This window comes from Tiliqua scincoides, chromosome 5 (assembly GCF_035046505.1).
Source record: "Tiliqua scincoides isolate rTilSci1 chromosome 5, rTilSci1.hap2, whole genome shotgun sequence".
NCBI lineage: Eukaryota > Metazoa > Chordata > Lepidosauria > Squamata > Scincidae > Tiliqua > Tiliqua scincoides.
The window spans coordinates 40,486,217-40,501,781 of record NC_089825.1 but is presented as its reverse complement, the minus strand read 5'-3'; the positions used below and the strand labels follow the sequence as shown (position 1 = coordinate 40,501,781).

At 43.0% G+C, this 15,565-nt stretch overlaps 1 protein-coding gene across 4 annotated transcripts in view; it reads left to right on the top strand.

The window, feature by feature from the left end:
• The window catches only part of TBC1D5 (TBC1 domain family member 5), a 354,766-nt gene extending 339,796 nt beyond the window's left edge, over positions 1–14,970 (top strand). For all 4 annotated transcript variants that reach the window (XM_066628542.1, XM_066628543.1, XM_066628540.1 and 1 more), the window contains 3 exons: positions 489–568; positions 1,433–1,606; positions 10,918–14,970. In XM_066628542.1, the coding sequence (XP_066484639.1) occupies positions 489–568; positions 1,433–1,606; positions 10,918–11,214 (551 nt within the window). In that variant the 3' untranslated portion in view covers positions 11,215–14,970. The remainder of the gene's footprint in view (positions 1–488; positions 569–1,432; positions 1,607–10,917) is intronic.
• The last annotated feature ends 595 nt before the right edge of the window (positions 14,971–15,565 follow it).

Below are 15,565 nucleotides of genomic sequence, written 5' to 3'. Positions count from 1 at the left end.
AGACAGGCGTGCTGTCATATCCATAATACCAACTTATCAATACCCATACAGCCGCAAACTAAGGCAGAGCGGAGCAATAACATTCACACCGACATTGCTGAATTTAAATGTCCCATCCACTGGTATTCCAGGTGTTTTTTAATGTCTCAAGACTTAATTGGACAAACTTGGTTCTCGCCTATTCACTTAGGGCGCAATCCTAAGCCCTTATGTCAGTGCTTTCCAGCACTGACATAAGGGCAATGCGGCTCTGAAGTAAGGGGACAAACACTCCCTTACTTTGAGGAGGCCTCCATGAGTGACACCCAACTGCAGGATGCAGCACATGTCCCATTGGCACCGCTATGCCAGTGCTGGAAAGCACTGGCATAAGGGCTTAGGATTGCACCCTTTGGCTTGTAATTTTGTAATGATTGTAATTTTGAAAGTAAACTGGAGACATGTTATCTTGGTGGTTTCTAATGGTATTATTTTGTTTGGTGTTGTAGGAAACATTCAAGAAGTTATACTGCAGGAGCACTTGGAGAAAGAGGATGACATTCTGGTTTCTTTAGCTGGGTTGAAGCAGGTATACGCTGGACAAGTACTTTTTTATTACTAATATGCTTCAGATTATATTGTTGTCTCATTTCTGTCAATTAATTTACAGTTGTCAAATGCTTAGAAAAATCTGTTTATTGTTATAATCCCCATATTATCTCAGCCCTGGGAGGCTGAGAGTGAGTGACTTGCTTAAGACCACCTGGTGAGTTCATGGCAGAGGCAGGATTCAAACTAGGAAAGTTCTGGTTTGTAGCTCAGTGTCTTAGGGCTCAATCCTATCCAACTTTCCAGTGCTGATGCAGCAGTGCCAGTAGGGCATTTGTTGTATCCTGTGGGGGGGGGGCAGTCACAGAGGCCTCCTCAAGATAAGGGAATGTTGTTTCCTTACCTCAGGGCTGCATGGCAGTTGCATCAGTGCTGGGAGGTTGGATAGGATTGGGCTCACTCAGGAAACTGTGGAAACTTGCCAATGTGATTGTTAAGGGATGGGACCCCTTGTTAAAGGCACATTGTCTTTCTTCCCAGTATTAACATGCCATTGTGGTTGGAAAAAAAATGTACCGTGTATGTGTTCAGTTTAGGGTATTGGTTCTGATTTCTCATTGTTCTGCAGTTTTACAGTACTACATAAAACTCTAGGCTGGCCTGCAGAATGTATTTCATCAATACATTATGGCATGTGTCAATGTTTTAACTGGGGAAATCAGTGTACTTTGTTCTTTTAAATACATTTGCTGGAAGGTTCAGCACAGATGTCATTTTGATAAATTTTCTCTAACAGTTCAGGCAAATCAATGAGTAAAAAAATGGTTGATGAAAAGGAGCTGCTTTTAAGTAGCAGGTATTAGAATGCAGCTAAGTTTGTTTGTTTGTGATGTCTGTCAAACAGATCAAGGATATTCTGAAAGGTTCGCTCCGTTTCAATCAGAGCCAGCTAGAGGCAGAAGAAAATGAACAAATCACAATAGAAGATGATCACTACTGTTCCAGCAGTCTGAGCAAGCCAGCTACTGAAACCACAGACGTTCCAGTCTCAAAGCAGCCCTGCCCTCCAAAGCAGCAGGTAACTTGCATGCATATGAGAGGAGTTCCTCTATTATTTGGAGTACTTCTGTAATAGTATTTTGAATAGCCCAGAAGATACGACAACTCCATCCCATTATATTCTATGTGACCTACTCCCAAGTTAGTGTGCAATGAATTGCAGCCTTCAAATGATTTTTTTAAAACTTTAAAAAGTACTAATTAACATAGATTCACTCCCGAATCGGCCTTTTCAGCCACACTAGACACTGTTCCAGAACCACCATTCAGAGTGCGATACCATAGTCTTTCGAGACTGAAGGTTGCCAACAACATAGATTCACTTGGAGAAAGTAACAACTTCAGTCTACCTGTAGTGAATCTTTCTTTTAAAGTTTCCCATCTCATTTACTTGTGGGCTAGTGCCTTCGGGTTGTGTTTGACTCAGCAACCCTATTTGAACTGCAAAATAATTTATGGACTTTGGAATAAAGTGCTGTGTGGCGTCCTAGTTTTCCCATAAATACAGAAAGTTTTTAAAAGTTTAACATTTTGATATTCCAAAAGAGAGAGAAGTAAATTTGCTGTTATGAAGGTGCCTTATGACTACTGAGATTCCTTGCATGTAACCTGCACCAGTGTCTTTGTCCTTAAGGGGCCAGTCGCTTTAAACCTCTCCTGCTTTTCAGCTGCTTGAGCTTTCTTATCAAATGACAGCCCCTTCTCTTGTAAAAAGTTATATACCATTAGTAAGGTAAATAACTCTACTTGGTTGCGTTATAGCCAGTAGTACAAAAGTGTACGTAAATACTTTCATTTCAGAGTAGCCTACAATAAATCTGTCAAGGAGCAACATTAATATTTGTTCCAGCTACCTTGGGAAATCTGTGGCATAGCTATGTTCTCGAGCAACTTCCAGTAATTTCAGGTCTAGGGCAAGAGAAGCTACCCAATCAATTTTGCCTGAAATCAAGGAGCCCTCTAGGTTTTATGGTCTTTTTATATTGGGTTCATGACGTTGTGTATCAGAAATAGAGATCTCTATCTGTTTCTCCAGTTACTGAAAGTAACTGGCTGAGTGTCCTGTAGCAGGTCATCCCTAATTAAAGAACCTGTGCTGTTTAAAAGCCCTTTCTTTGAGACAACAGTGATTTTATTATTGGCCCAAGTGTGAAACTTTTTTAGCCACCTAAGATAGGGAGATTTCCTGTTTCAATACACTTGAAAAGCCCTGAATTTAGAATGTCTTTGTTTCCCTTGTGTGTTGCATTTTAATTAAAAAGTTAGCATAGGGAGCACTTCAAAGAATTCTATCTAATTGGTCAGCAGCAAAGCACGCTTAAGAGAGTAAACCAGTAAGCAAAAATAGAAGCTTGCTGGATTGGCTGATTTCCCCCAAGGAGTCCTATATTTTCCCCCTGACCCTGCAGATCAGTTCATTTTAATTTTGACTATAATACTTGGCATTAGTGGACATGACCTACAGTGTGGTCCAGAGGTTTTCTGCTCAGAGCTATCCAGCCATAGAATGTTGCTGAAACCCCCTTTGGAGGTAGGAAACAGACTCCAGTCCCAAACCTAATCATGCAACCTCATGATTCAGTGCTAAATCTACCCTTTTGGATCAACTAAGTTTTAGAGTGTTTGGATGTGGATAATATGGGGAGTTAGGGATACACTGTGTTTCTTTCATTTGAATGACCAATTTAATGTCTGTCCTCAATCACTTTTGTAAATGAATAGTAATCTGATTTTCTTTGTAATGATTTTATCTGTTGTATGCTGAGCTTGTTGTAGCAATAGCTGATTTATACTCAGAAGACCTTAAGCTGATTGGATCCTACTGGCAATTGATACCTGCCTCAGAAAGATCTGAGACACAAGTTGTAATCTACCATTGGACTAAAGCAGTGGTTCCCAAACTGTGCACCATGGTGCCTGAGGACACTGTGGTGAACTTACAGGGTACCACAGAGTGTCCCTGGTAGCTTCTTTTTCCAACTGGGTCCCGCCATCTTGGATCACATGAGATCTCACGTGATCCAAGGTAGTGGCACCCAGGAGAGCCAAGAGGAAGAGGCCACCATGTAGAGGGGTGCCATGACCCCAGTAAATTTGGAAAACACTGAACTAAAGTAAGAAAAAAATGCAGGTGATGGGTTGCCCGGATTTACACAGATTATTTTCTCTTTGATATTCCCTCTCTTTGAGGGAGGTCCTGGAGGCCAAATTTAGGCTTTTAGGCAGGAAGCTGAAAGCCAAAGGTAGCTGAAGCTCAAAGGTAGCGTTCTCTGAAGTGCTACCTGTTCCACGCGCAGGGCCAGCTAGGCAGGCGGAGATCAGGGGTCTCAATGCGTGGATGAGACGGTGGTGTAGGGAGGAGGGGTTTTGATTTGTTAGGCACTGGGGAACTTTTTGGGACAAGCGGGGCCTGTACAAGAGGGACGGGCTCCACTTGAACCAGAATGGAACCAGACTGCTGGAGCATAACATTAAAAAGGTGGCAGAGCAGCTTTTAAACTGATCCCTGGGGGAAGGCCGACAGGAGCCGAGGGGCATCCGGTTCGGGACTCTTCATCCCTATGGGATGAGGATGGGGAGGTTAGAGAACAACAAGACAAAGGCAGAGTAGGAGAAGAAATTGGGAAAGGTAGCGTGATGGGATGTGATAGACGGTTTGGCACAATGAGAGGATGTGGGGACAAAGGAGCGAATAAGCAGCGCATCCTGGGGCATTCCGTGTACAAATGCTTTTATGCGAATGCCCAAAGTCTACGAGCAAAGGTGGGAGAACTGGAATGTCTGGTGACAAGGGAAAATATTGACATAGTGGGCATAACGGAAACCTGGTGGAATGCAGAGAATCAGTGGGATACCGCAGTCCCGGGCTATAAACTCTACAGGAGGGACAGGCAGGGGCGTGTTGGAGGTGGGGTGGCCCTTTATGTTAAGGAAGGGATAGAATCTAGCAAAGTAGAGATTGAAGGTGGGTCCGACTCCACCGTAGAATCTCTGTGGGTTAAATTACCAGGCTTGTGCAGCGATGTAATACTGGGGGCGTGCTATCGTCCTCCAGACCAGAAATCGGATGGGGACCTTGAAATGAGGAAACAGATCAGGGAGGTGACAAGGAGGGACAGGGTTGTAATCATGGGGGACTTCAATTATCCTCATATTGACTGGGTCAATTTGTGTTCTGGTCATGATAAGGAAACTGGATTTCTTGACGTGCTAAATGACTGTGGCTTAGAGCAGCTAGTCACGGAGCCCACCAGAGGACAGGTGACTCTGGATTTAATATTGTGCGGTACGCAGGACCTGGTTAGAGATGTAAACGTTACTGAGCCATTGGGGAACAGAGATCATGCTGTGATCCGTTTTGACGTGCACGTTGGGGGAAGAATACCAGGCAAATCTCTAACTTCTAATCCCTTGACTTCCGACGGGCGGACTTCCCTCAAATGAGGAGGCTGGTTAGAAGGAGGTTGAAAGGGAGGGTAAAAAGAGTCCAATCTCTCCAGAGTGCATGGAGGCTGCTTAAAACAACAGTAATAGAGGCCCAGCAGAGGTGTATACCGCAAAGAAAGAAGGGTTCCACTAAATCCAGGAGGGTGCCTGCATGGCTAACCAGCCAAGTTAGAGAGGCTGTGAAGGGCAAGGAAGCTTCCTTCCGTAAATGGAAGTCTTGCCCTAATGAGGAGAATAAAATGGAACATAAACTGTGGCAAAAGAAATGTAAGAAGGTGATACGGGAGGCCAAGCGAGACTATGAGGAACACATGGCCAGCAACATTAAGGGGAATAATAAAAGCTTCTTCAAATATGTTAGAAGCAGGAAACCCGCCAGAGAAGCGGTTGGCCCTCTGGATGGTGAGGGAGGGAAAGGGGAGATAAAAGGAGACTTAGAGATGGCAGAGAAATTAAATGAGTTCTTTGCATCTGTCTTCACGGCAGAAGACCTCGGGCAGATACCGCTGCCCGAACAGCCCCTCATGACCGAGGAGTTAAGTCAGATAGAGGTTAAAAGAGAAGATGTTTCAGACCTCATTGATAAATTAAAGATCAATAAGTCACCGGGCCCTAATGGCATCCACCCAAGAGTTATTAAGGAATTGAAGAATGAAGTTGCAGATCTCTTGACTAAGGTATGCAACTTGTCCCTCAAAACGGCCATGGTGCCAGAAGATTGGAGGATAGCAAATGTCACGCCTATTTTTAAAAAGGGAAAGAGGGGGGACCCGGGAAATTATAGGCCGGTCAGCCTAACATCCATACCGGGTAAGATGGTGGAATGCCTCATCAAAGATAGGATCTCAAAACACATAGACGAACAGGCCTTGCTGAGGGAGAGTCAGCATGGCTTCTGTAAGGGTAAGTCTTGCCTCACAAACCTTATAGAATTCTTTGAAAAGGTCAACAGGCATGTGGCTGCGGGAGAACCTGTGGACATTATATATCTGGACTTTCAGAAGGTGTTTGACACGGTCCCTCACCAAAGGCTACTGAAAAAACTCCACAGTCAGGGAATTAGAGGACAGGTCCTCTCATGGATTGAGAACTGGTTGGAGGCCAGGAAGCAGAGAGTGGGTATCAATGGGCAATTTTCACAATGGAGAGAGGTGAAAAGCGGTGTGCCCCAAGGATCTGTCCTGGGACTGGTGCTTTTCAACCTCTTCATAAATGACCTGGAGACAGGGTTGAGCAGTGAAGTGGCTAAGTTTGCAGACGACACCAAACTTTTCCGAGTGGTAAAGACCAGAAGTGATTGTGAGGAGCTCCAGAAGGATCTCTCCAGACTGGCAGAATGGGCAGCAAAATGGCAGATGCGCTTCAATGTCAGTAAGTGTAAAGTCATGCACATTGGGGCAAAAAATCAAAACTTTAGATATAGGCTGATGGGTTCTGAGCTGTCTGTGACAGATCAGGAGAGAGATCTTGGGGTGATGGTGGACAGGTCGATGAAAGTGTCGACCCAATGTGCGGCGGCAGTGAAGAAGGCCAATTCTATGCTTGGGATCATTAGGAAGGGTATTGAGAACAAAACGGCTAGTATTATAATGCCGTTGTACAAATCGATGGTAAGGCCACACCTGGAATATTGTGTCCAGTTCTGGTCGCCGCATCTCAAAAAAGACATAGTGGAAATGGAAAAGGTGCAAAAGAGAGCGACTAAGATGATTACGGGGCTGGGGCACCTTCCTTATGAGGAAAGGCTACGGCGTTTGGGCCTCTTCAGCCTAGAAAAGAGACGCCTGAGGGGGGACATGATTGAGACATACAAAATTATGCAGGGGATGGACAGAGTGGATAGGGAGATGCTCTTTACACTCTCACATAACACCAGAACCAGGGGACATCCACTAAAATTGAGTGTTGGGCTGGTTAGGACAGACAAAAAAAATATTTCTTTACTCAGCATGTGGTCGGTCTGTGGAACTCCTTGCCACAGGATGTGGTGCTGGCGTCTAGCCTAGACGCCTTTAAAAGGGGATTGGACAAGTTTCTGGAGGAAAAATCCATTATGGGGTACAAGCCATGATGTGTATGCGCAACCTCCTGATTTTAGAAATGGGTTATGTCAGAATGCCAGATGCAAGGGAGGGCACCAGGATGAGGTCTCTTGTTATCTGGTGTGCTCCCTGGAGCATTTGGTGGGCTGCTGTGAGATACAGGAAGCTGGACTAGATGGGCCTATGGCCTGATCCAGTGGGGCTGTTCTTATGTTCTTAAAGAGTTGATACTTTAAGTCCTGCCTCCTTCCCCTATTGGGGTCTATGTAAACTTGTGGAATTGTGTGTGATAGAGTTACAGCAGGTAACCAGATACCCTGACAGTGCATGTGGCCTTCATGCACAAAGGCGCTTCCTGGCTCCTTAGCAAGCCATGTCTACTTTTTGCTATATTACAGGGTCACTGTTTGTGCAACAAAGACTTCCTCCTTAAACCTGCCCTGACCTTCTTAAATGGGTGCTGGATTTGGGGTTTGTTTCTCTTTTATACTTATAAAGCAGTGGTCACCACTTCAAAAAATAAGCAGGAAAATCAGCTCCAATAAATTAAATGTTTAAAACTATTTTTTTTAAAAAAAGAAAGAAAATTATCCCCAATTTAGTTAATGTCTTGCTGTGCTGTGTTTAGCTTTCATATACAAAGCAAAAAGAAGCAAACTTTAACCTTTCATAATGAAATTGCAGAAAATTAAAAATTGTTCAATGAGCCTGTGCAATGCAGATATTAATTTTTATTTTCCAAAAGGGCACTAGTGCAATCCTTTAGTTTTAATGAGGTGAAATGTGGAGCAGTGATGTCTTTAGGTCAGGCTGGCAGCATATTCTGAGTGCAACATAAGCGTTTAAAATCTTGCCATTAATTAATAGAAGCATGCATCAGTTTCTATCTTATTTAATAGCACCAATGGATGTCACTGGAATGGATGTTTTATTCTTCTGAAGTAATATGTATGAGGCAGACTCATATAGCCTTGATGGCCACTACCATTACTCTGTAAAAACTGTATTGTCCTCTCCTTTGTTTCTTCCTTTTCTTTTTCTTTCTCACTTAGGGCTGCTTCCCACAGATCGCTTGTTTGCTATGTTTGCATGAGTTTGGAAACTGTTGTGCATGGAAACTTCCAAATGCATGTCATTGTGCCAAAAAGCTAGCACAAACTGAAGTGTCCCCATTTCAGTGAACAGTGGTGGCCATTTTGTGACAGGGTCAAAAGCCTAGTCAACTTACCTGTGGGTGGCAGCCCAGCAACCTTTGCTCCTCACTACTTCATGCCTTCACAACAGTGATACCAGTTTCCACTTATTCCCATTTGCCCTGCTGTTAGCCACAGAAAATAGAAAATCCTTTGGGGGTGGGGGATGATGATTTACAGTACTTATATGCTTCTTTCCATCAACAGCAAATATGTTCTCAAAGTAGTATACATAACAAAAGACATGGAAAAATGCTTCCCTGCCCCAAAAGAGATAAGGAGACACCCATGTTACATTCTTGTGACATGCAGCATGGACTCAAACAGAATGTGGATCTAGGGATCCAGAGGTACCTGTTAAAGAAGGGTCAGCTAGGGAGAAATAGGAAGAGGGTCAGCTAGGGAGAGGGTTTTCCTCAGGAGAGCCTAAACCAAAACAAAACCAGATTTAGCTGCACAAAAATAATGCAGTTGTTTGTGGGGTAGGAAGTTGTAACTTGGAAAAGTGTCATTGCCCATCTTGTTCTCACAAGATGCTACCAGAGCCATTTATCCAGTCCTGCCTGGTTAAGGGAGGGACTCCATGCTCCATGCTGGGAGGACCACAAGGTCTGAAGGCCATGCAGATCTCAAGGTATAAGCATCTTCCTCTGGCTACCCTATTATCAGGGACCTCAGTACCTTTAATCTGAGGCAGGCTGCAGTTTTAACCCTTTCAGCTCATTCAGAAAAAGAATTGAAAGTCATGGGGATGAAATACTGGCTTTGGGGTAACAGCAGTATACAGATATGGTGGGATAAGTAGAGAGAGTTTTGCTCTCCCCCCAGTTAAATATAAGAGAATCACCACTTGCAAAGTGCATTTTTGACCAGGGAACAGGGAATTCCTGCCCCTCCCCCCCAAGCACTCATCCTCATTTATTTGTCTTTATACTTACATAGCAGCCTTACTGAGTTGGATTCTAGGTCCATCTAGGTTTGCGCTGAGTGGCAGCAGATCTCCAGGGTTTCAGAGAGTTATTTCCCAGCCCTACTGAGAGATGCCAGAGGTTGATCTTGGGACCTTCTACACGCAAGGCAGGTGCTCTGCCACCAAGCTACAGCACCTCCCCATTGCTAAATTACCAGAGACAGAAGTGGAGCTGCTTTACTGCTCCCACAGCAAATGCCTCTCAGCTGCCTACACCTACCTGGCATCTCACACTCCAGCAATAAGCTAAAGGGACACGTATGCATCCACCCACAAATCTTGCAGTCCTTTTTGAAACAAATTTTTCCGGGGGGGGGGGGGGGTGCTTACTGTAGTGTAGGTGACACAAGTAAGTTTCATCCTAGCAGCAGAAACTCATCAGGAAAAATGTTCTGAGGAGGCATATGGCACTGGGTGTAAAGTTGTTAACTTTCAAAGCTACTGGAAGTATAATTCTGTCATTTTTCATTTATTCAGTAGCAGTGGCAGATGGGATAAAACATGCTTCATGTCACAATGAGTTTTCCTAAACAGAAACTGGCAGAGACAGGAGTGGGGAGATATTTCACCTCTGGAAAGATCACCCATTTGCACAAGCTTAAGGATATTCCAAAGCAAGCTTATATTTTATATGAAAGTGGGTTGAGAAAATAATTGCACACAAACTTAGATTTCTTATTTTAAACTGTGAAATTCAGTTATTTTAAAAATATATTCATTGCATTGCTATAGTTAGCATCAAACCTCATTAATGTGTGTGTGTTTTTCTGATTGTGAATCACTGGAAGCTGCTGTACATATGACATCTTTCCTACACAGAGATAATTTTTTAATTAGGGGGATGTTTGAAGAATGTGCATTTTCTTAATAATAATATGCGTGTATTATTACTTTTAGTATTATCGCTGTGATATTCATGTGCATGACACTTTAAGAGACAAGAGAGCAGATCCCTGTCCCAAAGGGCTCACAGTCTGGAAGAGCGATTTTCAATATTTTTAATTTCACGTCATACTGACAAGACACTAAAATGGTCACGGCGCCCCATCAGTTTTTTGACAATTCTGAAGGCACACTGCACTGTTGGTGGGGAACTCGCATCTCCCAGTGGCACTACTAATAATTGATCTTCCCCCCCAAACTCCTGCAGCACACCTGCGGATCACTCACAGCATATCAATGTGCTGTGGCACACAGGTTGAAAATCGCTGGTCTAGAAATTGACACAAAGGAGATGACAGAGAAATGGGACAGCAGGGTAAATGGGGGAAGAATATAGGTATTCTCTATATTCTTATATGCACGCATATTTAGGCTTAGTTGCTATGAAGAGATGATAGTGCTAAAGACTGGGACAGAGGGAAATTACAAATGCCCTGAACAGTTAAAGTCCTGTGTCTGTTTGTATTAGGGAACACCTCCATGCATATAAATCCATTCATCCTTTATGATCTGTAGGAGAGGCCCTACTTAAAGAGTTCCCAGCTAGGACCCCCTTTATTTGTACCTTTACTGGCATACGGTTTTACATGGGAGCGATTGTGGAGACAGCAGCAACCACGCCTGTAAAGGTATGTGCCAGCTGTGATGACAAATGCAGCAGACCTGGTTTAATAAACTGAATGCCAGAACATTCTTGCTTATTCTAAACTCTTGAACGTTCTTTTCTGTTTCCTAGGCTGTTGATGATACAGGTGGAAACTCTGATAGCCAGCACAGTAATGACTATATCCTCATTTCCAAAGAAGAAGACGGGAATACGAGTGCTGCCCCAGAATATGTGCAAACCGCACCAGTGTGCAAGGAGATGACCACAAAGAAGGAGACCCTGGGTGGCTCTTCTTTAGCCTTTTCTGATCCACTGATGGGCTCCATGTCTGCCTCTTCTAGTAACCTCAGTTCCAGCCCTGATGATGACACCAGCAATAACAGCAAAGACTCTGACTTCACCATTGTTAGTCCCTTGGAAATTTAAGTCTGCTATTCAGGAAGCAAATGAGGTTGACTTTTGAACATCAGCATGTGTTCCGACACCCCATGGGACTGGGGGACTCGCAAAGCCTAGCTATTCCAGTCAGAACACACAGGATAAAGGCAATTCATTTTTACCCTTCACAAAAAAAGTGAAAGTAACCAATGTGTCATGATTGACTTTCAATGCGCATAGGTTTATACGAAGGTCTAACATACGACCAAAAGTGCAAGTAGGTTTCCTTTGCTAGCAGCTTCTTGGACTCTTGAAGTAGTAAGTTTTAGGCCCTCGTCACATAAAGTGACATGCAACATGTAATCTACATGGTTGATAGAAGAGTGTCCTGCCCAAATGTGGGGATAGCAAATGTGTATTTTACCATATTGGATCCTGACTATTCTGTCTGGAGAGAAATTAGGACATGACTTTTCGCACATATAAAACAAGAGAAGTAAATATTTAAAAGAAAAAGAATCAGTTACTTCCTGAGCACAGCCATCAGGCCATGGTGCGTTGGCCTGATAAAACCCTATACTGAAGTTTCTCATCACAGAAACGATTAACTAATGTTCACAAAATGGCAAATGGAAAGCAAAATGGGGAGAATCCTTGTAATATATGTTCACCTCGTGGAAACATTTAGGCTTGGATCTCAAACTCTTCCCCTAGCATTTCTCAATTGAACAGGTTTTGCTGTGTGGTACAGTCTGGTATGTATTTTTATAGCTATTTCAGGAAATCCACAGTCTCTGTGAAACGCAGGGAAAAAACCCATTGGGGGTCATAATGCTGCAATGTTCTGTAACCTCTTTGAAACAGTCCCCAGTCATTTTTTTTTTCTTATTTTGAATGCACATGGTCTCCTCACCACACTCTTCCATAAAGGGCAATATGATTCCTGGTTTTCTTTCTAATCTCAGCGATGCCATATTTCACTAAAGACCAAGATTCTCTTGCAATACAGGAGCAGACTAAAGTATTTCTGGAAGCTGGTTATTCTGTAACAATGGTAGGAGCAAACAAGGAAAGGACAATTAATATTTCAGTGCCCAGAGCTAATTCACAGTGAATAAAGCTAACCAAGAGGTACTGATGTTTCTTTCTAGCTGTTACTCTAAACTTGTAATTCTTTCTCTGAATCTCACTCAGTGCTGTCCATTTGAGCTTTACCAGATGGTAACTTCATGGCAGAACTGAAAATCTAGGCTTCCCTGTGATGAGACTCTCTTGCTTTTATACAGACTCTCTCATCACAGGTTAAACTACAGCATTGTCCTAGATTATATAGGCTAATTGGGGAATTACTCACTCACTCAGGGGAAGAATTGTGAACTTACTGAGACATAGCAGTCCAAGTCATTGGCTTGCTGGGGATCTTTCACCTTACCCTGGCATTAATGTTGAACGGATTACATTTAAAATAGCTTCATGCTTGCAGAGATCACGCCTGATAAAACCACAATGGCCACATCTGATGACAAAGCTCTTTGGTCTCCCAGCTATGTGTACCCATGTGTTTTCTTGTGCCAATGCACTATATCAAGATTTTTCCAGGTCTGGTCAAGAGAGGGGCAGACCTCATTAATGCTCTCTTTCTCTCTCTCTCGCTCTCTCTCTCTCTAATTTGCTTTTCTGCTGCACTTGGAAGTGAAAATCCTTTACCCGTGAAATGTGTAACACATTAGGAAAGACATTTTTACAAAGGATTTTGCACTTCATTATCTCCAGGACCCTTACTGGTGAACAAAAGAAAGTTGCTTGTATTTATTTCTCCTTCTGCTGTTCTACAGAGATATGACTGTGAAGGATATTTTTCAGTGCTTTATTTCTCAGTTATACGCTGTTGCTTGGGCACATTGTTTTTACCAGATGCGCCCAATAGAACTGTAACTGTGTCATAGTGTTAGGCCACAAAAATGTTAATGATTAATCGCAGTTGTAATGCACATTAAGATTGCTTCTCCCCCATCCATCTGCAGCATGAGTCACATTGAACCACACTGCAGCCTGACCCCAAAACATCAGCAAATCTTGTCATATAGGGCTCTCCTGTGAATAACAGTCCTTAAAGTACTACTTTGGGGGCAGTATTGACTATTGCAGACCCGTGGGAGATTTGAGCATTTAAGCCTGAAGTAAATGGAATGATTTTTGGGGAATGAGTTGACACTCCCAGAATTCAATTGGCCCTGAAAATGAGCAGTACACTTTTGGTAGTTTGTGTCCTTTAAAGCTCTGAACAAAAGTAAAAATATAACAGGTAGTTGGTACTACCTGGTGGCAGGATTTTATTTACATATTCAACACTGGTGAGTAATTCAAGGCTGGCCTCCCAGCACCTGAGCTGGCACACCAGTTGGTGTCTCCCTGACTTGGCCACACCCAGCCACTGCTTCTCCTCCTCCCACTCATTGGATTCTGGTCTTTCTAGCCTACCACGCTAATCTCTTCCACAGTTCCTCTTTTGCTCCATTTCCGCCTTCTTTTTCAAATTCAGTAAGAAGTAACAGTGGGTGAATAGATGGAAGTGATTGCCCCTCACCTGTCTCAGTTGGCTTCATGGACAGACTGGCTCTGGAGTAAGTCTTCATGCAAAGGTGCCCTTGTGCCTTGTAAAAGTAATAGTGATAAATGAGTTGTGTACAGAGCCTAACAATATATACAGCGCAGGGTGATGTATTGAATCTTCAAATGGTTGTTTATACAGACAAAAGCCTTAATTAAGAGCATACTGTAGTGTTATGCAAGGCTTCTATGGGAGCTTAAATGCAGCATCCCCTCTCATTTATAACTTAAAATTTAAAGCTCATTTAAAACTTTAAAACCACCTCAGGATTCAGCCTTATGGTCTGAATGCAAGTTTATTTAATTTCCTTGCATTTGTAAGAATGCCAATACAGGATTATATGGCTGGAGATTAATTTTGGTACTCTAAACATTGCTACCCTTACTCATCTGTGCCTAGATGTGTTGCTGTATGACTCGTGGCAAGTGCCAGTTAGAAGCAAGCTACTTCTTAAGAATGGGGAACCAAGCAAGAAAGGGCTTGGAGAACAGTGTATCATATTTCACCATGTGGGGGAAAGGCTTGAGTATTTTATAATTTTTTTATAATTGGCTCTATACTTTTGCTGCCTACTGATTTCAGGGATCATATTGTTTCTCTGTTTGGAGCCATGCAACAGTGCAATTTTGCTGTGATTAGAATTTATTTCCTTTCTCTATATCTGTAATTTATCTGTGGTTTCAGAAAATAGCAGTGCTTTAAATTGATAGAGGCAGGTGAAACCTGAGGAGCCCCATTAGAGGAGTTAACTTCGGTCACAGTGTGTCCAGCTGCATGGAGTCTGGCATTTGATACGACTGGATATTTGGGGGGTTTGTATATACGCATCAACCCAAAAAGAGTAGCATGATACTAGGTTGTAATAATTCCATATTGCCTTATCTGATGTTTACTGTAAGAGGGCAGTTCCTTCTTTTAAAATACCAATTTAGTCTGTCTTCTAAAGATAAGCTGCTCATGTAGTTCATGGACAAGATAATCTGACATGTGGTATAAACGGCTGATCAATTGCTAATGTGTGGACTCTAAAACTTTTTCAGTGTGTTAGAGGCTCATCTGATTTTCTCCCATCTTTACCATATGACTGTTTCAAGGCTTTTGCATGTAATGTCAATCATGTTACAGCAGAATGGCAATGACCATTTATCGACTGGGTGTTCACTTAGCTGTGGCCTACTTTATTAAAGAACTAATATGCAAATTCTTTGTTGTTTTTCTTGTGTAAATAATTCCCCCGCTTCAGTTTAGTCTTTTGAGAAAGTCGGAAAGTTCTATTTGATGAAGAGATGAGGTGAGAGAGAGAGATGGTCAGGGCCGGCTCAGCTATGAGGCCAACTGAAACAGTTGCCTCAGGCAGCAGATTGGTGGGGTTGCCCATCTCTGTTCACCAACTTGCCTCCACTGCTTCACCTGCCCCTTCCACTCCCTGGTTTGGAAAAGGAAGAGGGGGACAGAGAGTGAGAGAAAACAAGCAGGTTGCACAATCCTATGCTTGCTTGCTTGAAAGCAAGCCCTGAAGAGTGGCTGGGGACTTGCCCCCATGTGAGCAGATTAGCCCTCAGTGCACTCTCCACACAGCTGGGTGGGAGAAACCAGAAATCATGCTGCAGTCTTGAGCATGCTTATGAATACTAATTAGATCTTCCCAGGATATAAGATATCCTCCCCATTCTCATATCATTTGCAAATTTGATAGGAATTCCCTTTACCCTCTCATCCAGGTCATTTATAAAAATGTTGAACAGCACAGGACCCAAGACTAAGCCCTGTGGCATCCCACTTACAAAT